The sequence below is a fragment of the Dermacentor silvarum genome, chromosome 4, assembly GCF_013339745.2.
Source record: "Dermacentor silvarum isolate Dsil-2018 chromosome 4, BIME_Dsil_1.4, whole genome shotgun sequence".
Lineage (NCBI taxonomy): Eukaryota > Metazoa > Arthropoda > Arachnida > Ixodida > Ixodidae > Dermacentor > Dermacentor silvarum.
This window is the reverse complement of record NC_051157.2, coordinates 229,765,439-229,787,840: the sequence shown is the minus strand read 5'-3', so window position 1 is coordinate 229,787,840 and position 22,402 is coordinate 229,765,439. Positions and strand designations below refer to the sequence as shown.

At 49.7% G+C, this 22,402-nt stretch overlaps 1 protein-coding gene across 1 annotated transcript in view; it reads left to right on the top strand.

Annotated features, from left to right (window-relative positions):
• LOC119451034 (zinc transporter 1) overlaps nucleotides 1-12,975 on the top strand; it is an 84,425-nt gene extending 71,450 nt beyond the window's left edge. Inside the window, exon 5 of the mRNA XM_037714465.2 lies at nucleotides 12,493-12,975. Coding sequence (XP_037570393.2) covers nucleotides 12,493-12,657 — 165 coding nt within the window. The 3' untranslated portion in view covers nucleotides 12,658-12,975. The remainder of the gene's footprint in view (nucleotides 1-12,492) is intronic.
• Nucleotides 12,976-22,402: the final 9,427 nt, after the last annotated feature.

Below are 22,402 nucleotides of genomic sequence, written 5' to 3'. Positions count from 1 at the left end.
CTCCATGTACTCCAGCCTTTATAGCGGCTTAAGCAAAATGTCGCACTTTCGCCCAAAAGGCGGAGCATCGATTGCGATAGCCAATTAATAGACAGCGATACGAAGTAAGGATGTTAGTTTTATCGGCCTTATAAAGTTGTAAATATGCGCTTAATAACTAAATAAGCACGGTGTCACGTCGAAAAAAAAACGAAAAAAAAAAAACGGCGCATACGAAGCTAGTGGCACTCGGCGCAGGGAGCGACTAAATCCCCACCAGAACACACCAGTGTTGCCAGATCTCGTCTTGTGTGGTTCCCTAGATTTGTGAGGCGGAGATGTCCCTAGTGAAGTCACGCGACTGCGTGCGCGCTCGCCTTCTTATCGCCTCCCCCTCCTTGTACGTGCGTGTGCCAGATTTCAACGTGTGTGCACGCAGGAGATGAACGTGGGCGCAAGGTTTACACTTGCAGCTTATTCTGAAGAGAAATGAAACTATGTTGCATTTATTTATGAGAAATCTAAGTTAGCACGTGTAACGACAGGGTAGGTGAGCGTATGGGTGTTCTGTGGGTGAGCCTCAGCTAGGCGACTGGCCACGGCCGTCTGGTGTTGAGCGATCGGGCAGTGACGAGACGCTCTCTCGAATCGTTCTTGACGGCGTTTATACGGTCCCCCCCCCCTCCCCCCCCCCCCCCATTTTTAAAATTATTTTCTGTTACGTTAGTCACTGTCGCACTCTTCAACATTCACCTGATTTTTGAACGCCGTGGCGGCGCCTAGCATTCCTATTTGTTTCTGCGTGGACTTCAAAGCCATTCACCTACCTGCCCTCCCACCTGTTCGTTGTGGCGGTTTCTTAGCTTCCCTGGCCCAGCCCACCCGTCCTTGACATATCTTGCTGTGCGTAAATCAGCGTTCTGTAGGTCGTTCGATCTTGTCGATGCTCAAAACGTTTAGCAAATGTAATGCTATCTAATCCGCAAGGCAGTTGCTAAGCTTATGGTGGTGCAGTTTATTTTGCAATCAGCATGTCATCAGCACTGCATGGTTCCAGCTAGCAGGCTGACCTGAACCGATTATTGTAAACATTTTGCACGTCTGAGAAAACTCGATCTCGGTTCCGTTTGTGCCTTTGCATATTCTGCATCTCATAGCAGCATACACTGCACGACTTATCGATTCACAAGTTCAAATAAAGTCAGCCTATAATCTGCGTTGACAAACGCGCTGACGATCTACAGGTGCATTGCAACAGTCGCCTTACTTTTTCGACCTGCCACGCGGACTTCCCGTAGCTCTAACTGGCAACAGCTTACTGGTTCAAGAAAACGGAAAGTTCATGTTTCTAACGTGACTTTTTGGAATCATGAGGTTAGTGGGCGCACAGATGTGAACAGATTGCGCAATTTGAGAATATAGAAAGAGCCTGAAGCATTACGGCGGAGCGAACTAAATTTCTGGTCGATTCATCCAAATGATCGCACATGCCACACAAGACATAAGGCATCGCCGAAGATGAAGTTGTTGACAGTCTTAACAATCTACGCGTGAATTCATGCGAGCACTCGCGAAATAACGCAATCCTGGCTAAACCAAACACAGAAAATATTATAAACAAACAATGCGCATTGGTGGGTCCATAATTAATCATATGGGCAGCAGCGAAAAAATATGCACAGCGAGTTTCACTTCGCCTGTTCAACTGGTCGACTTGACTAGGGAATTTCGGCCTCCATTCTGGGTACATGAAAGAGCTAGTTTTGGTGAGCAGCCCAGAGTTGCCAGCATGATGTTTTCTATACCACTAACTTTGGGCAATGTTGTGGTCGGTATTTAGTCTCGCGCCTCGGCGCACGCCCTTTGTACCCATCGCGAATCGCGGGCGCACACTTCGCTCACATAGCAGATCGCTTTCAAGATACGGTGCCTGCACGGCGGCTCCGTCGGCAGCCGCAAGAGCAGAATGCAACTCCCCACCGTCTCCGCCGCCTTCTCCCCGTGGCCCGCGAGCGAACGAAGTCCGCGCGCGCCTCCGGCCGCCTTCCTCTCTCGCGTGCGTGAGAATAAATTGCGGTTGCTGGCTGACCCTCGCAAGCTTTCACCCGCGCACAGCGTACGGACTGAACAAAAAAAAAAGAAAAAGAAAAGCAAGTGCAGCTTTTTAGAACGTTTTGTCGGCCAAGGAAGAGCGGGCATGGCCTCGGAGACGAGGGGATAGCGTGCGTCTACTGATCTTGAAGGCTATACAGGGGGGCACTGGAAGCCAAGCCAGCGGAAAATCCAACATGGCGGCCTCCAAGATTGGGTAGCGTGGCTCGGAGCGAGCGATTTAGTCCGGAAAATCGAACATTGGCTCCTAGATTCGTCCGAAAAATCGCTCGCGAAAATGCATTAGCTCTATGGGAATCCTGCCGGTACATCTATGAAGTCCGGAATATCCAACAAGTCCGAAAAATCCGTCGGCTACTGTACTTGTAATTTACATCGTATCTAGCCAAACGAAATGCGGTTTTGTTTGTGGATTTCACAGGGCCCACTGTGGCAGCCATCGTGCTGTTCTTCACTGTAGCAAGCTTAGAAAACTCTAGGAAACTTGCACATCATAATTGGAATTCTCCGCTCTTTCTGCGCATGCGCGAGGAGTAGTGGGTGAGAGAGAGAAATGTGGGGATTTTCGGTCCCTGAAATTTCTATTCGCCTAGGTACTACGGGGACGAAAGTTGTTAGCGCCGTTCGTCCCTAGCCGAGCTGCCAGCACAGAATCGACAGAATGCGTGCCGGCAAGGCGAAGAAGCCGTGTCCGAGGTGAGTTTGTTGCGACTGTAGCATATTAAATTTTTATAGTCGCAGGGGGATAGGTTTGGAAGTGAGGTGTCTTCTCGGATGGACTTTAGTGGCAAAGCATGACATCGTACCGATGCATTGTTCATTAGTGTCGTTGAGCAAGGTCAACATGCCGCACACTTCAGGAGATTCGCGGGAACGGAAACTGTTTTTAATTCAACTGTTTGTATGTGAAAATACGAAAACTCAACGTCGCTATGCACTTTAATTGTCATAGACCATTGTGACGTACAGCTGTACAGCAACACTGACAAAGCATTACGCCGCGCCAATGTATTTCTCTCTCGCACTCACTACTCCTCGCGTATGCGCAAAAACAGCGGAGAATTCCAATTATGATGTGCAAGTCCGGAGGAAGAGCTGCTCATCTTTTCCGCGCAGTGTTGCCTGCGCTCGCTCCGGCGGTTGCAGTACTTTCAAAGTTCCAGGTTCCAGTGACTTTAGCAGTGCCACGCACGGCGCCGACGCGGCGTCTGCCTTGCAAGGCGGCTCGACGGCAAAGTGCGGTTTCTGCCGAGGCTCGCGGTTTCAAGGTTAATTGGCGATTCATCGGCGGACTTTATCTACCTCGGAAACGCAGCTAGTAGCTTGTTTGAAGCGCAGCATGACGTGGTTATAATAACTGCGTGCCGCCAATGTGTCCATCATTTCTGTTTCTGGATATTACCGATGACATCTGGGAAAACTAGCAATATACGAAATGATATCAATTTGTGTCTGTGTGGGTTGCATGCACACAAGTGCATTTTTTTCTCCACGAGATCTGCAATAGATGGAAATGTTTAAGAAGCTTCTCGTGAGAACATAAGAATTATTCAGGTAATTGAATGTCAATTGCAACTCGCTTTTTCGAAATACTTAAGGACGTGAAAAATCAGCTGCTCCAAGCTGCTCCAAAATGCCAAATTGCCTGCTCCCAAGTGCTCCAAAATGAAATTTCTGATGCTCCAAAAATTGCTCCAAATCATAAGTCCGCAGTAGAATCACTGCATTAGTAAAACTAAGTCTGTTTTGTTTCACCCACGAAACAAATACTGCGAACTTGCCCGACTTTTGATAACGATTTCGAAGTAGAAGATGTAGAAAGCTTTAAAACGCTTTGTGTAATTTTATCCATTAATTTGTCCTGGGATGCTTACATGAATTATTTGTCGAAAAAACTGTTCAAAGTATTCATAATGCAAAAAGGTAAGGCATGTAGACACGGGCACAAGAGAAGTGGACGACATGAACACCGACTATCAACTGAAGGGAGCACTGAGGAGAAAAAAAGAAGCAAGACAAAACTCATCTGCACATGCTCTGGAATGGTAGCACCATGGGTTCATCGGGTACATGTGCCGGTCTACGTGAGAGATAACTGTTTAGGCGTTTGGCCTCTTCCTTATGTAAGGTAATCGAAGGCTGACTCACGCACACACTTCCACCATTATTGATATGCCAAGCCTCGACCATTAGAAGCGTATGTTCATTCTTATGCCTGTACAATATCGCGCATTCATCTAACTCTGGCATGCAGTTACAATCTTGGCAGTCTTGGCAATGTGAGGAAAGATTGGAAGGCGATCCACCAGTTAACGACCTTTTATGTTCCATTAACCTCTGATTGATATACCGCCCTGTTTGCCCTATGTAGAAATGGCCACAGCTAAAGGGAACTTTATATAACATGCCCATACGACAGTCAGTAAAATTGATGTTCTTGATGTGCTTCACTGGACAAATATCTGTTCTCTTTTTGCCTTTCACCTGCTCCTTTTTTCTCTGCACGACAGTGCATATCTTGCCTAGCTTATTGGGAGCAGTAAAAACAATGTTAACAGCATATCTACTCGCAACTTTCTTCAGCCTGTGCGATACTGAATGAATGTAAGGAATAGCCACGACTCATTTCTTGCTATTACTGCTTTCGGTAATCATGTCCATCCCCCACGAAATCGACTTCTATAGGCGTTCAGCTACAGTGGCCACTGCCACACTAGGATAACCTGCTTCTAATAGGCACTGGACTTGTGCATTAAATCTGGTGCTCATTTTGTGCATACACAATCAGGTGAGAGAAGACTTAAGGCACGATATGGCAATTCTGTGTTTTACTACGTTGGAATGCTTGGATTGAAAGTTTAACAGTGGCTCCGAAGATCTGGGGAGTACTGCCAACACACATGATTTTGTTTGAAGACAAAGGAAATGTCTAGAAACTGTATTACGCATCTCTGAGGCAATTCCTTTGTAAACTTTAATCCTCCTCTATTAAGTTTAAATTCTCACTTACGGAGGTAATAGCAGAATAAAATTCATCCCTATTGCAGAAAATCAGGTAATCATCAGCGTAACGAAATACCTTAATACAATCGCCCAAGGCCTTCTCTAAGCAGCTGTCAATCCTGCTCAGGTAAATATCTCTAAGAATAGGGGCAACCATTCAGAGTGCATTGCTAGCGTTAAACAATCGAATATTCATATTAAGACGTCTGACCTTGTCCGACTGTTGATTGATTATATTGTGGAGCATAAACTTCAACCAGTAATATCAGACAAGGAAGGTTATTTTGTAATTATGCCAGATGGCATGTTTTCAGTAAAAGCGATATCAGCTACAGAAAAGAATTTTCAGCCAGTAAAACTCAAGCCTTCAGTAGTTAAGCAACGTGCGGTCGACCTCCTGTTAAGACATAATCTAGATAGGATTGTCTTTAATTTCAAGAAAGCAAATTCGCTCACCTTAGAACTGTTTTTCTCGGCAAAGACCCATAAGCAAGCGATTCCTTTTCGTGCTATAGTATCAGAGAAAGGGACATGGCAGGTCTGTGTGGCTAGTTACCTGCAGAACTGCTTAGCTTCACTAGTTTTTTCAGGCCCTTTCAGCTTGCGTAATTCTCGGGCATTATTAGTTCAGTTTTTGACAGAGAAAAATCCCTGTGATTGCACAGCTTTTTGTATGGATGTTGCAGACTTATTACTCCTTGCCGCATGACGGGTTGTTAAATTCCATAACGGAGTGCATTAAAGAACAAGTGCAAGAGTCGGTTTTTATAGACAGATTTGATGTTTCCACGGGTGCTTTTCTAGAAATTCTTTCAATGTATTTAAATTCGATGCTGGTTGGATGGAGAGATGGCTTGTTTCTGCAGAAATCAGGAATTTGTATTGGTTCAAAGGTTGCCCCTATTCTTGGAGTGATATTTACCTGAGCAAGAGTGATATTTACCTGAGTGACGCCGCCTTTGGCGGCGTCACTCAAGACATGGTTGCGTCTGAGGACGAGATCGCCGACACCATAGTGCACGTCCCTATGTGACCGGTCATACTGGGCTTTTTGTCCAGCTCGCGCTTTTGCCAGGTTGGAACGGGCCAGGTCAAGGGCCGCGTCCATCCGTGAGTGCAGTTCCGCCGCGTAGCCGGAAAGGCCGGCTTTCGTGGCGCACGCCCTGCTGCCGGTCCGCAGAACGCGGTCCATGGGGTTTCGCAGTTCTCTCCCGAAGTTGAGGAAAGCGGGCGTGTACCCAGTCAAACGGTTAACCGTGGACCGCAAGGAGAAGCCTATCTCGTTAAGACAGACATCCCAATCCCTATGTTGCTGGGCAAAGGCCGCGAGCAAGGGCTTGAGGTTCCGGTTAATCCGTTCTGTCGGGTTGGCCAGTGGGTGATACGTGGTTGTCTTGCGGTGCTTAATGCCAAAGGCAGCACACGCATCCACGAACATCTTGGCCGTGAAGTAGGACGCGTTGTCCATTATCAGCTCCGCCGGAAAGCCAAAGCGGTTAAAGACCTCGGTCAACTTGTCCCAGATTGCGCGTGCCGTTAACTTCCGAAGGGGAAAAAGTTCAACCCATTTCGTGAAGTGATCTGTGACAGCCAGGAGAAAAACGTAGCCCCGCCGGCTTCTGGGAAAAGGTCCCATAATGTCACAGGCCGCGACTTGCCAGGGTAGCTGGCTGTCGATTGGCTGCATGAGCCCGGGGGGTTTGCCCGCGCGAGGCTTCACACATTGGCATACGCGGTATGAGCGGGCGTAGCGGAGCGGCACAACTTTTGGAAAGTCTTAAGGCCACTTGCATGTCCGGCCACCCGCGAGTCGTGGAAATAGCTCGGGGTGGCTTTCCTTAGACAGCGGGTTATCACCACGTTGAAAGACTCCTGGGGAGCCTCCTCAGGTGGGATATAGCGCAGGAGAACTTTATCGGCGTCAAGCAGATACGTATCCAACGTGCCAGCAGCAATACTAGCTGTCCGGGTACGCCCGGCGGCTTTGCCGCCCCACTCCTCTTGGGAGCTCGGCTCTTTGAGCCTGTCAAGGATTTCTTTTTACAAAACGGGTCGTTCTGCTTAAGCAGATACGGATCCCATGTGCCCGCAACAATACAAGCTGCGTGGCACTCGGCGCCAACAGCAATACCAGCTCTCCGGGTGCGTCCGGCGGCTTTGCCGCCCCGCTCCTCATGGGAGCTCGGCTCTTTGAGCCTGTCAACGATTTCTATTTACAAAATGGATCGCTCTGCTGAGCCTTTAGCAGCTCTTGCCTGCTGAAGACAATACCCGATGAGGTAACGGGATCCACCAGGTAAACGTCCTCTCCCGGGGCTGGCAATCCGAGGATCGCTTCGCCGTCGGGGGTCGCGCCTTTCGAGCCATTGGAGACACAGGCTCCGGTCTCTACTAAGTGCATGAGGTTCGCGCCTTTTGAGCCATTGGAGACTGAGGCTCCGGCTTCTACTTGGTGCGAATGCTCACGGGAGTGGCGGACCAAAGGATCAAACGCCGAAACGGGGGCTCGCGACAAGGCGTCCGCCACCACGTTTGAACTCCCTTTCCGGTAGCGCAGAACAAGGTACCACTGCCATGTCAATGCCCAGCGCGCGAGGCGGCCCGATGGCTCGCACAAGCGCTTAAGCCGGATTGTACGTCTCCACGCGGCAAACGGCACATACGCTAACGCCAACTTCCGGAGAGCACAAAGGACCAATGGTCAGGTCGTCTGCTGAATGCACGACCGACCCAATGGGGCCAGTAAACGGCAATGAGCAGAGCTGGGTTGCCGCTTCGACAGGCGCATGAGGCCTCACACGACCGGCAGACGGATCGACGGCGGAGCGGGGTGGCTCACGTACGTCGAAAATGTTGCACGGCTGTGCATGAGGCAAGCGGTAGTCGGAACGCGCGGCGACTTTGTCTGCTTAGCGGGGGGGGCTCGCGCTCGACATTGCTTCCCAGCTGCGCTTGGGACAAGGAGAGGCCAGCGAGCACTTTGCACGAACAGCGAGGCAGGGAGGCTCAGCTGCGGCGCACGGGACACCGAACTGCGCTCGGGACAAAGGCAGGCCAGCGAACAAGCTCGTGCCTACGGCGTAGCGGGAAGGCTGCACCGCGGCGTATTCGTCCGAGAAATGCGCTCGGGACAACGGTGGGCCAGCGAGCGTATGCGTGCGAGCATCTAAGCAGGGTGGCTCCGATGCGGCACATGGCGCAGTGAACGACGCTCGGGACAAAGGGAGGCCGGCGAGCGTATTCGTGTGAGCATCTAAGCAGGGTGGCTCCGATGCGGCACATGGTGCGGCGAACGACGCTCGGGACAAAGGGAGGCCGGCGAGCGTATTCGTACCGGCATCTAAGCAGGGTGGCTCCGATGCGGCACATGGCGCAGCGAACGACGCTCGGGACAAAGGGAGGCCGGAGAGCGTATTTGTGCGAGCATCTAAGCGGGGTGGCTCCGATGCGGCACATTGGCCACAACTGAGCTCGGGACAAAGGCCAGCGCGCGGAGACAGTTTCAGAGAGCGGAGACAGTCTCAAACAGTTGATAAAACCCGTAACTGGCATGGCTATATAGGACTAGCGTACACATCCGAGCTGTCGACATCACCTAGGGCGCTCCAAGGAAGGGATCGCACCTGGTGGCCGAAAACATAGGGTCGCGAAGGCGAACCTACCTCGTGCTATCGGTGTCGTTCGCTCCGAAGGACGATAAGTCCGCAGCCAGGGGGTCAGGCAGGAACGAGGGCCGTGAAGGGGCCTGCTCTGATGCCATGCCGAAATCACGTTGGGCGCCAGTTATGTGGAGATGGGTTTGCACAAAGCTTACCCTACGAGCGACGGTCAGGAAAGGGCACGACGCTCCTCCACTCCGCAACGCACCAAGGCGCTACGGTCTACCAGGTTGTGTCCCTCCTCATGCGACAGGCGACTTCGTAAAGCCTTAGGCCTAGAGTCGCTACCCTGACAACAACTGGCATCCAAAAACAACACCCACAATGGGCGCAAGACAGGCAGCCGCGTGGAGACGTCAGCTCTGTGAGGTGGTCCTGCCCCGCTTCGGTGCACACAGCATCCGAGTTGACGGCGCCCACCGTCCCTGATGGTGTCGGAGTGACCGGTGCCAGGTCGCAATACCAGACAGCCCGTAGCGGCACCCGTGGCTCGCTGCCACCCGGCTACCAGAACCGCGACTTCCAAAGTCAGAGTGTGGAGATGGGTTTGCACAAGGCTTACCCTACGAGCGACGGTCAGGAAAGGGCACGACGCTCCTACACGGCGCAGAGAAGGCTCCGGAGTCAGATCGCCAACAAACACGGGTTTATTAACCCAAGATACAGCTCAGTGCTACAGTCACGGCGCTTACAGGCCAAGGCTCGCCGCAAAACCGATAGAGTACGCGCGCCCGCTGCGCTAGGGCTAACCGGGTAGCGATCCACCAAGCGCGATAACGAGGAGTCGCAAGAACAAAGGTCTCATGTAACCACCTCGTTGCGAGCCTGTGAGCCTCTGCCGCAGCGAGGAAGCGCTCAGCGGATGAGAGCTCGGGTGGAGAGGGTGCCCGGGGGCCGCCGCTCGGGAGGCCAATCAGGGCGCGTCCCGGTGACGTGTTCTCGCGGGGCAAGTCAAATCCCGGGGGGGAGAAGCACGATTTGCACGGGAAAGTAGGTCCGGCACGCTCGCCATGTCCGCCATGTTGCCGTTACGGCGGCGGTTCCCGGGGATCGAGCTAAGCGCCACGCGCGAGCTGGGGGACGAGGCGCGGGAAGGCACCTTGATCCCCACAAGAGACAAAAGAAGCTATTTACATAAGAAATTCGGACCACCCACGAGGCTTCCGGACTCACTCGCTTCAGGCTTGCCAATGCTTCGCGGGCGCTAGGATTCGCTCTCCCAGGATGCAGACCACGTGGCTCTCGTACCGACAAGTGTTCTTCCAAACACTCGCGAAAAGGCTTAGCGTGTTGAAAAGTTCAAACATGCTACAGCAACCGTCGCCTCTCTCAAGAAAGCACGCCACCGATGCTAGCGATCAAAATCCACGCTAGGAATGTGCTTCAGTTCAAACAAAGGTTGTCTCGAACCGAGCAAAGCTGTCAAAATTATCGTCCGATGTCCCAGGAGGTCCACGTTGGGCAGCCAGATGTGGTGTCTCACACGTGCTCTTGGGACAAAGGAACGACAACACAGTAGTGCAAACAATCAAAAGGGCATTTATTGCACCTTTCATACACTAATGCACGCTAGCCAAATTACTACCCATAGAACATTCACATGGCCGCGCGACAAATCAAGGAAGTCCGACTCCCCGCGACCGGATAGCGAGCAAATGTGTTCACTCCATGCTATGACACCTTCGCCTAGTCCACGTGTACGCTCATGCGTACAGTGGCGAGTTCGAACGATCCGTGTTTGTCGATACCGGTGCCCTGCTCCTAGCCTCGCGAGACGGTCTCGCGAAGCGTGGATCGGCGCACGCGCGGAACGGCCACATCGCTCACCGACCCCAACCTGAAGAGAAACGGCTTTTTCCCTCTTGCGCCCGCGTAACCCCCCGCTGTCAGGTGGCGTCAGCAGCGCAACACTAGCGCCCTCTCTCGTAATACGCTGCAACTCCAACGCCGTAAAGCTACGCGGCAAAGCCGGATTACAGGAACCATGCGGGGAAAACATCAGGGGACGCGTGAGTCGCGCATCCTCACAGCACGAGGGCAAAACTTAGCTGAGATGTGCCGCAATGAGTCCACTGGCTGAGCACACTGCAGCTCGCCGAGGACAATAGCGTTTGGCGCGCCTAGGTGCCAAAATCGGAAATAGTGGCCTCTACGTGAACATCCAAAATCAAACTGTGTGCCACGGTGACATTCAATAGGCAAAGAATTGTGGGCACACCTCCTTCCACTGTAGCCTTCGAAGTGCAAGGTATTTAAGAAGAAGCGGGACCACCGCGAAGGGGATCGCAGGTGATCTTTGATTGCCAGTAACCCCACTTCTGCTGAACACATTGAAGTACTTTTTGCTGAAAGTATTTATGAAATAGTGTAGTTTAACTTCAAGTTCATTTCTCCACTTCGATAAAAAGTGTTTCGGGACCCCTTTAAATAGTGATGCAACCTTCGGCAAGCAATAGTAATGGGACGTACATATAGCACCCCAGAGCAGGGGACAATGTTTGAATCATCGATAAAGCCACTCAACTCTCAGAGTGGAAAGTCAGGCAGCCTGTCATATTTTGCTGAGTCTATGTGGCTGCTGTCATTTAAAGATTACCTAGGTAGGGTACGCAATTTCTATTGTTCAGATTGGAAAGTGCAGCATGCACTGGAGACAACTGTGACTTCTCATGTTCCAAATCTGGCCAAACATAAAGGTGTAGTTTCTAATCCATACAGTGCGTGGTGTTGCTCGTGCGAGAATTCCATACCTTGTGTTTGGAAGTATATAAAAAAACGGAGACAACCCATGAACAAAGTCTCTCCAATGCTGTTCACTGCATGATTAGAAGAAGTATTCAGGCTATTAGACTGGGAAGGCTTGGGAGTAAGGATCAATGGCAAATATCTCAACAAACTTTGGTTTGCAGATAGCATTATCCTGTTCAGCAACACTGAGGATGAATTACAACAAGTGATAGAGAAGCTTAACCAAGAAAGTGTAAGAGTGAGATTGAAGATTAATATGTGGAAGACAAAGATAATGTTCAATAGCCTGGCAATGGAACAAGAATTCAGGATCGCTAATCAGCCTCTAGAGTTTGTGCAGGAGTACACTTATCTAGGTCAATTACTCACAGGGGATCCTGATCATGAGAAGGAAATTTACAGAATAAGAATGGCTTAGAGTGCATATGGCAGGCATTACCAAATCCTGACTGGGAGCTTACCACTCTCGTTGAAAACAAAAGTGTACTATCATTGCATTGTGCTAGCATTCTACCGGTGCTAACATGGTTAAGGACTGCACAAAAAGCAATGGAACATTAATTAGGCCTAACATTAAGAGACGGGAAGAGAGCGGTTTGCATCAGAGAGCAAATGGTGATAGCCAATATTCTAGTTGGCAATAAGAAGAAAAATGGAGCTGGGAAGGCCATGTAATACATAGGGCAGATAACCTGCGGACCATTAGAAATACAGAATGTGTGCCAAGGGAATGGAAGTGCAGTCGAGGACAGCAGAAAATTAGGCGAGGTTATGAAATCAGGAAATTTGCTCGTGCAAGTTGGGAATCAGCTGGTGCAAGACGGGTAATTGGAGATCACTGGGAGAGGTGTTTGTCCTGCAGTGGCCATAAAAATAGGCTAATGATATAAAAGAAAAGCAAGATGAAAAAGTATTCATCAGACTGATTGATTTCCTATTAGCCAAAAAGCGAGACCCTTGCCGCACCATTCCATAGATTTCTTCCTTGCAGAGTGACGACAAAGACTGTGTCCTGGACTGCCCCAGCCGCACCAACTGTGTGGCCCAGACCTGCTGTGGGCCTCGAGGCAAAGAGGGCGTCCCCGATGCACCTGCACCTACAGATGAGACTGTGTTGCGTCAACGGCCTGCAGCTGAACTGAGCACCCCAGCTTGAATGCCATCTGTGGCCAGTGTGTGTGGTACTGATCTGCTGGCAAGTGGGCCAACATGTGGAGCAACACTTCTTCCTTGCCGTGGTTGACGCTGGCAGAGCATCTGGAGACCAACGCCGCCATGGCTGCTTTGAATCGGTTGTTACTGTACGTGCAAGCAAGAGGGGCACGAAGCAAAGATGGCCAGCCTTCAGCTGTGATGAGTAGTGTCAGCTTTGGTAGAAGGTTGTGGACTAGGAACGATGCCAAAGTGCTGGCACTATGGGTGTCACATTTGTTGTGAGACAGAAGGCACCAAATAAAAGTCAAGCCACGCTGCAGTGTTGGCACTTGTTGCATTGGCTTCTCTGCCCAAGTGTAACATGAGCTGTTGCCATTGCGACCAAGAGAGCAACCTAAGCTGGTTGGTTAGGAAAAAGGGCACTCTGTTGACTAGCGACTGACTGTTTACTGCAAACCTTAGCCCAAAGGATGTGTTGCTTCATGATAGAGATATTTCTGGTCACATGGCATGACAAAAGACACCCTTTTCTGTATAGCTAATGTAACATGGTGCATTGCAGTAAGTGTTAGTTTGCTGCTTGGCAGTGTAGCAAGCTCGGTTGTCCAATCATGTCTCTTCAGAGAGACAGCAGTGTGAAACCAGTCGCACACTTTTGCATTACACTCGATCAATTAAATATGGCCCGAGTTGGCCTTGTACTTTTCGAAGTGGTCAAGCACTCTTTCAGTGAGTACAGATTGGTAGTACAGCATAAAAAACAATGCTAAGTGTTTTAAAATGTTTGACATATGCACAAGGTATGTATGCAAGTCAATGTAACAGCCTAGAGCATTTCACTTTTTCATAGCATCATGTGTTATGAAACGGATTATACTAAAAGATAAAGTTCAAGCATACTAGCTTCTCAGCGGAAAAAAAAAACGAAGAGGTTCCAAAGCCTCTGAACTACGAGTGTGGCATGCGATGCATGTGCTAAAAGCTGTGCTTGATTGTGAACAAATTACATTGTACGGATGCAGCCAAGAAACTTTCCAGAGCAGTTGTACAAAATTTTAACCTGCCAGGTCACAATTTCGAAGAATTTCGACTTTATTTTCTGTAGTCACACACTTGTTCACCCAGAGACGTAAAATATTTATATCTCCTCTCTAAGTTCAATAGACTCCCAACACCAGGCATAAATGTTTTAAAGGGAGCTCTTCAATCCATTTGTAAACCAATGGCACAAATATAACCAGCAACACTTTAACTTGTTGCTGTCTTGCAACTTTTTAGAGCAGAGCTCTTTATACCACCCCCGTTTAGACCTCCCCCGTCCCAGTTCATTATGTTTTTATGTCTTCCTTTTTTCTCCCATGCCTTGCTGTGATTTACTCGTCTATTATTGCACCCAGTTTAATTTTATTGTTTTGTCTTCATTTATCCAATATTTGGTCACCCATCGTGGTGGTGTAGTGGCTTCAGTGATGCGCTGCTAAGCCCGAGAGCGCGGGATCAAATCCCAGCTGTGGCGGCTGCATTTCGATGGTGGTGAAATGCAAAAACGCCTGTCTACCGACCACCGGGAGCATGTTGAAGGACCCCAGGTGGTAAAAAATAATTGAATGTCTCCCACTGCAGCATGCCTCCTAATCAGACTGTGGTGTTGACGCGTAAAACCCTAGACTTAAAAAAAATATATAAACTTGGTCAATCTCCTGTCTCTCTCCCTTAACTTTCGACAACATGTGTAGATTAAAAACCCCCATATAATATGGGCCTGCTATATAATACAAGGCAAGATTTGAGGATAGTGAAAAGGCGAAAAAAATTTCATCCTCATATAATACTACTAGTATAATTGGAAAAACACCTCGTATTATATTGTAGCGGCAATGCGCGGAGGTTAGAAGAAGACAAAGAGGTGGCGTGGAGCGCGTGCTTGAACTGGGCGGTTGATCGTACCGGACTGGTTTTCGCCTTCGGCTGCTCTCTTCATGTGTTCTCATCTGTCATCACCTGTAAATAAACCCATACCTTCGTAACAATTTGGTGGAGGTGCGGGGTACATCGCCCTGGACGACTACGCAGCTCTACCGACTTCGCGACCGAGCAGACGCTTGGCTGGCTTGCCACCACAGGCAGCGGACATGGAAGATTCAAGAGAAGGCGCCATCGGCGGTGAGCCCCAAGACCCTCACACAGGCCAGGCTGGCTACTCGACACCGGAGCGACATCCAAGCACCTTTTCGGGGAAGCCAGATGAAGACGTGGAAGACTGGTTGAAGCACTACCAAAGAGTAAGTCGCCACAACCGCTGGAGTACTACAAAGCAGCTCGAGAACGTGGTATTCTTTCTTGCCGGGACCGCACTTCTCTGGTTCGATAACCATGAGAGCGTGTTTACAACCTGGGACGATTTCGCCGACGAATTTAAGAAGTGCTTTGGTGACTCGATGTCTAAAAAGAAGAAGGCTGAGCAGTCGCTTTCACGCACGGCTCAATTGCCTGGCGAGACATGCACAACTTACATTGAGGCTGTTTTAAAATTATGCGGAATAGTCGACAATGTCTGATTAGGATAAAGTGGGGCATCTCCTGAAAGGAATCGCAGAAGATGTTTATAATTTTCTGATAACGAAAGAAGACCTCAGAACCACTTCCGACCTAAGACAGCACTGTCGGACGTTTAAAGCACTTAAAATGCGGAGAATTTTACCAAAATTTGGGCGCTTAGACAATGTAACCACTGTTGCAAGATTGACAGTCCCATCTGATGACATCTCCTCGGTAATACGGCAAGTCGTCAAAGAAGAGCTTGCTCTGCTTCGCGTTGCCGACCCAGCTCATGAGTGTCATCAATGCGCCTTTGACCAGTGCTCTCATGCACCACAGACATCTTGTTCTCGCCAGAGTTATCCGGAACCTCGTGTACCCTATACCGAGTGGTTTGAAAGCAGGAACGTGCGCCCTCTCGGAAACCAGGGACGTAGGCCACTTCCACCCCAAAGATTTCCTACTCGGGGTCCTTCTCCCGTTTACAACCAACCAGCCAGCCCGTTCTCACCGGGGTCGACAAATCGCGACTCCCGCACTTGCTACCACTGTGGTCTACCTGGACACATCGCTCGGTACTGCCCTCACCGCCAGCAGCAAGCTCCGCGATTTAATGCCTACACCCCTCCTACGTCCGCAGTCGAGCCGTGGTCGTTCCCCAATTCCTTTCAATGACGGCAACAGGAACGCGCGACACGAGCTGACTCCCCGATGTCCAACCGCAGCCTTACCCTGCCACCGACGCGACAACGGCGATCTCTGTCCCCGCGTCGTCGCTCTCGGTCACCGCCACCGCTGGAACCGGCTGGTGCGACCGACGGGGGCGAGGCCACAGTACGATCACCTTCATCAAGACCCCCTTGTGCAGTGATGTTAAAGAACAAAGTGTGTGTTTATGTTGACAGTGTGAGTATGGTAGCGTTAGTTGATACCGGGGCAGCAGTCTCGATAATGAGTCTGGCTTTCAAAAATCGTCTTGGACAAAAAGTTTTGTTTGCTTGGAACCGGAACGCTACCTTTCGCGGTGTTGGTGGAGAAATGTTGCGCCCAATTGGTGTTTGTTGCATATCGATCACCATAGGTATTCAAAAGTTTAGGACTGAACTTACTGTGCTCGCACGCGCTACCCATGACGTTATCCTAGGTATTGATTTCTTGCGTGAATGTGGGGCGACTTTGGATTGTGGTAGTGGCGCCATTTCTCTGCGCAGCGCCGTGCGTACTCCCGTGGCCGAATTCATTAATGATACCTCGGATGTTTTCTCGGTGTCGAAAGATGTTTGTGTGCCCCCACGGACAGCAATGTTCGTACCCGTACACTCTTGTCCTCGTACGGGATCCTGCTATGGTTTAGTCGAGCCTAATGTCAACAACGCGCTCAAGAAAAATGTGATAGTGCCTCGTTGCCTCGTGCTCGCCGTCGACGGCTCTACCCACTTGTGGACTGTAAATGTCTCGACTGAACCGATATCTCTGCCGGCAGGACTTAAACTGGCAAGCTTTGACGAAGAAACTACGATGACTGTCCAAACCGTGGAACTGTCGTCTGCTGAAGCGAAATCCCATCCTGATTCCTACCCTGATTATTCCCTTGACTTTGAGCGCATGATCAACAGGTCGCTGCCTTCTGCTGAGCGGCGCCTCCTTCAAGAGGTTCTGGCAAGTTACGCTTCAGTGTTTGATTTTGCGCAAGACCAAAAATCAACCAATACGCTGCCGCCGTCTCGTACGCAACATCGAATCAATACCGGGCAAGCGTCACCAATTCGTCAGAAGCCTTACCGCGTTTCGCCTTCAGAGAGGAAAATCATCGCCGAGCAGGTGCAAGATATGTTGCGGAAAGGAGTCATACAAGAATCATGCAGTGCGTGGGCAGCTCCGGTGATTCTCGTCAAAAAGAAGGACAACTCGTGGCGGTTTTGCGAGGACTGCCGCCGTCTCAACGCCGTCACAAAAAAAGACGTGTACCCACTGCCACGTATAGATGACGCCGTCGACTGTCTGCACTCCGTGTCATATTTTTCTTCCGTTGACTTGCGGTCAGGATACTGGCAAATTCCCATGCACCCCTTGGACAAGGAGAAGACAGCCTTCGTAACACCCAACGGCCTCTTTGAGTTCAACGTTATGCCTTTCGGCTTGTGCAACGCTCCGGCGACATTCGAGAGGTTTATGGATACAGTGCTCCGCGGACTCAAATGGGAAATTTGTATGTGCTATCTAGATGACGTGATCATTTATGGCACGACGTTTCAAGAGCATAATCACCGCTTATCGATCGTGCTTGACTGCATACGGCGAGCTGGCCTTATTTTAAATTCCAAAAAGTGTCACTTCGGTGAGCGTGAAGCTCTTGTACTGGGCTTTCTGGTCGACAACCAAGGAATATGACCAGATCCACAAAAGGTTGCCGTGGTTCGTAACTTTCAGCAACCAAAGGCGGTGAAAGACCTCCGAAGTTTCTTGGGCCTTTACTCGTATTTCCACCGATTTATCAAGAATTTCGCACAGCTTGCTTCTCCTCTGACGTCCCTTCTTCACAAGGACACGCCATACGCGTGGACGGATTCCTGTGAGACTGCATTTCAGCAACTGAAGTTTTTACTGACTTCCGGACCGGTCCTGATGCACTTCGATCCCACTGCTTTCACTGAACTGCATACTGATGCTAGTGGTGTTGGTGTTGGTGCTGTGCTCATTCAGATCTGCAGCGGTCGGCAGCATGTCGTCGCTTATGTTAGTCGGACACTTACCAAAGCGGAGAAGAACTACACCGTCACCGAACTGGAGTGCCTAGCAGTTGTATTCGCCATTCAGAAGTTCCGGCCGTATTTGCACGGCCGCTAGTTCACCATAGTGACTGACCACCATTCACTGTGCTGGCTTGCTGGGCTCCGCGACCCGTCCGGCCGATTAGCCCGTTGGGCGTTGCGCCTTTAAGAGTACAGCTTTTCAATTACCTACAAGACCGGACGATGCCACACGGATGCCGACTGCCTCTCGCGCCTCCCGTCACCGTACCCAAATGCTGAGGACGATGACTTCGACGACTATTTAGTTTCTATTTCGTCCGACTTCCCCGACCTCAGTAGTTTCAAGAGCGAGCAACATCATGACCCTGCCTTGAAACATTTCTTAGAATCTGCGCATGATTCACCAGGGCAGCCATTTACTATTTCTAATGGTTTGCTGTACAAGAAGAATTACTCAGCTGATGGCCCTCCATTGCTCTTAGTAGTGCCAGAAAACCTGTGCCCTGCGGTTCTTCGTTCGATGCACGATGACATTACGTCCGGCCACCTTGGCTTCGCACGCACACTGCACCGGCTCCGCCAGAGGTTTTACTGGCTGAAATTCTGGAAAACAACGAAGCAGTACGTCGCCAGCTGTGCTGTTTGTCAGCGCCACAAGCAAACAACGACTGGCCCTGCAGGTTATTTGCAACCTGTCACGCCACCGACGTCGCCTTTTGAAAAAGTTGGCATTGACTTGCTCGGACGACTCCCGAAGACATCATCTGGCCACCGGTGGATTATAGTGTGCATGGATTACTTAACTCGTTTCACGGAAACAGCGGCACTTACATCTGCCACAGCAGCTGATGTCTCTTCCTTCCTGCTGCACCGCATCATCTTGCGTCACGGCGCTCCACGGGTTGTTATCAGTGATCGTGGACGGCAATTTACTGCCGACGTTGTTGAAGGACTTCTGCGGCTTTGTGGTTCTTCTTATCGGCATTCCTCTCCTTACCACCCGCAAACTAATGGTCTCACTGAGCGGACGAATCGCACCCTTACCAACATGCTGTCCATGTATGTCGACGCTGACCACAAAAACTGGGACGCCGTCTTGCCTTTCGTTACGTACGCGTACAACACTGCCAAGCATGAAGTTACTGGATATGCGCCATTCTTTTTGCTTTACGTACGCAATCCACGGAGCTTTCTGGATACTCTCCTACCCTTCCAGCATCATGAAGACCTCTCCATCGCTCAGACTTTGTGTCGTGCAGAAGAAGCACGGCGACTCGCACGTCTGAGGACATTGTCCTCACAGGGCCACAGCAAGAGCCTCTACGATGCCCGGCATATTCCCATGAGCTTTTCGCTCGGTGACTATGTTTGGCTCTGGACACCAGTTCGCAAAAAAAGGGCTGTACCGCAAGTTTATCGCCACCTACTCTGGACCCTTCGTCATTCTCGCTCGTCGAAGTGACGTAAGCTACGTTGTCGCCCAAGTGACTGCAAATAACCGGCGTTCGCGCGTGACACAAGTTGTTCATGTGGCTCGCCTCAAGCAGTATTATCACCGACCCATTTGACTCGCGCGGCGAGCTTCTCTGCCCCCGGGGAAAATGTAGCGGCAATGCGCGGAGGTTAGAAGAAGACAAAGAGGTGGCGTGGAGCGCTGGCTTGAACTGGGCGGTTGATCATACCGGACTGGTTTTCGCCTTCAGCTGCTCTCTTCATGTGTTCTCATCTATCATCACCTGTAAATAAACCCATACCTTCGTAACAATATGCAGTTTTTAGAGTATTCATACTCTTTTATTTACCACTTTTACTCTAAGTTGAGCACATCTTCATACAACCATTTAAAATTTTATGTTATTCCCAGTTTTTCAAATGTCCAAACCTTTTATATTTTCTTAGCTGCTGTTTTCTGGTGAAAATAGGCTTACTGTATTGACAGTGCCTGCCTACACATGTAGCTACTTTTTCATTTTTGTTGCCCCCTACTTCTTGGAAGAATCAACAGCAGTACCTGTACCTCTCTATAACCCTAAACACCACTACCCCGTTTAGCTAACTTCCAGCCACGGTGTAAGAAAATTTAGGTGTTGACACTGCACGCGGGCGCACTGAGTAGCTCTGCTGCGAGCAGATAGATGGCACCGCAGTCAACGGTCCCAGCAAAGCAGCGCCGGCGGCTTGACATTGCTCTGACTCCCCTAAATTTTATTGCGGTAGCAATTATATGGGCACTTCAAGTGGATTTCTGCCGTCGTCCTCGCCGTGAGGTTCCGTATAAAGTCCAAGGGCGATAAAATTTTCGCCGCGCGCCGTATGCGCGAGTGAAAGCGCGCGGGGGACGCGTGTTATCATGCAGACCGAACGCACGGTGGAGAGCAAATGCGACTTCCGCCGCACGAAAGACTGAGGGGGTATGGGAGGGAGGGAGGCGGGGTGACGCTGTGAGGCGGCACCAAATTCGCATCTTGCAACCGGGCGCAAGGAGAACTGGCCACTCAATCTCCCACGCAAAAGGAGGAAAGTGGGAAGGCAGCGCGGAAGGGAGGGGGGGGGGGCAGCTTCTACTCTGCCAACAATTGCGCTTGTACTTTGCCCGACTTCGGTGGTCGCCCGCACCGGCTCTGATCTTTGTATGCGCTGTGCATTCGCCGCTCAGTTTCCGTTGAAGCGATAGACCGCACGAACCTTCGCTCGCTGGGGCGGCTGCGCTTGCTGCCAGCGTTTTGACAGTGGTTGTCTGCGGTCATTGAGTGTGATCTATTCATGTTTGCTTGTGCGCGCTGACACCACGCTTGTTAATTCAGTTAGTAAGCGAATGCGTCAAAGTTTATGCAGCTGATAAAACTACTATCCCTACTCTGAATAGCTCTCTACTAATTTTCAATCGCAATTGATGCTTCACCTTTCGGGCGAAACTGCGAAATTTTTTGTTCATAGTGGAGTGTGTAAACTCAAAGCGCAAAGGAAATTCGTTATTTCAGATTAAAGTGATAAGTGTACCAGGCTTAATGTTTCGCTAACATGAAGGTTCCTTGTGCAGGGCGCGAATGACGTGAACACGGATCAATCGAGGAGCACTCAAAGCCCACTCAAGTTATACCCTCTTTACACGGTCACCCTGAACGACCATCGAAATCAACGACAGTTGAACTTTCAAACTGGCATTGAAGTGAATGGCTGTTAACTGCGCTTACACGGACTTTCGGGTTAAATTTTGCTATCACATGAGCGCGCTGAATCGAGAGTAATATGCGATAAATTATTGCATATTTCCTCGCTACTTTTGCATGGTTATCTTTAAAATCTGTTTTATTTATTATTGCGCTGCAACATTTCTCTTTCTTAGACTGCAAAACATACCTAATGGAAAAAATTTTAACGTGAATCTAGACGATCCAGTCGGAGCCGTTAGATTTTTTTAGTTGGCGAGACACGTGTAGCAACATGTCCGTCATGGACTTTGTCCACACGAAACGCTTCGCAGCATCGGCAGCTGCAGGTAGCACGTTTTCATCCACGGAGGCTGCCATCTTCCCGTCTCCGTTCAGGGGCTGTCAACTGAGACCCTCGACCTCCGTTGAGGCCAACGATAGTCGAGATGTCAATGACAGTTGGAGTTGCCGTGTAAATTCGGTAAACTGCCATTGACACCAACTACCATTAGCTCGATGGCAGTTGAGAGTGCCCGTGTAAAGAGGGTATTACACTCGCGCGCACAATTTGTTTTGTCCGGTCTAGCCGTTCATCCAAGCATAAAAAAATAAAAGCGTTAGCCTACGCGCTACCCCTCGATCAAAAGAAGATAGTGAATGCACCGGGAAATGTTGTATTTCATGCTTACCGCTGCTTCCATTCACACTCGGAAAACCTTTCAAGCATCGCTGTGCGAATTCAGTGTGGCCACGATATAAATTAAGAAATGAAGCTGCCCAAGCTTGCGATATGCAACGCACTAGAGCAAAGTGTCTGTTCATGGCTAGAACTTATGATGAGAATACACATCAGCTATGTAAAAACTGTTTCAAATGGGAATGTATCAGGCGGGACGAAGGCAGGAGTCTTAATTCTTGGATTACAGCATCACTAATACAGTTTACTGATGAAAACCTGAACAAATGTTTTTTTTTTTATTTCGATTCCACTTCACATAGACCGTGAATAGTATTCGTTTGGCTTTCGTCCATTGAGGACTGTACGACTCTTGCAGGATTTTAAAGAAAGAGGTCACTTTCTTTTTTCTTAAATTGCATATGAGAATGTGCCAATGTAAGCGTATTTAACAATGTGAGCGACAGCCTGTCCACAAATACACTTACGCCAATCACACAATTATATCATAGACTTTTTATTTTGCAAAGACAGAATAAGAAAAAAAGTGTGCATGAAGCAGCTTGATAATTTTAATAGGGGATAACCATCCCAGAAGCATACGCTCTCATACACTCCCACAATGCA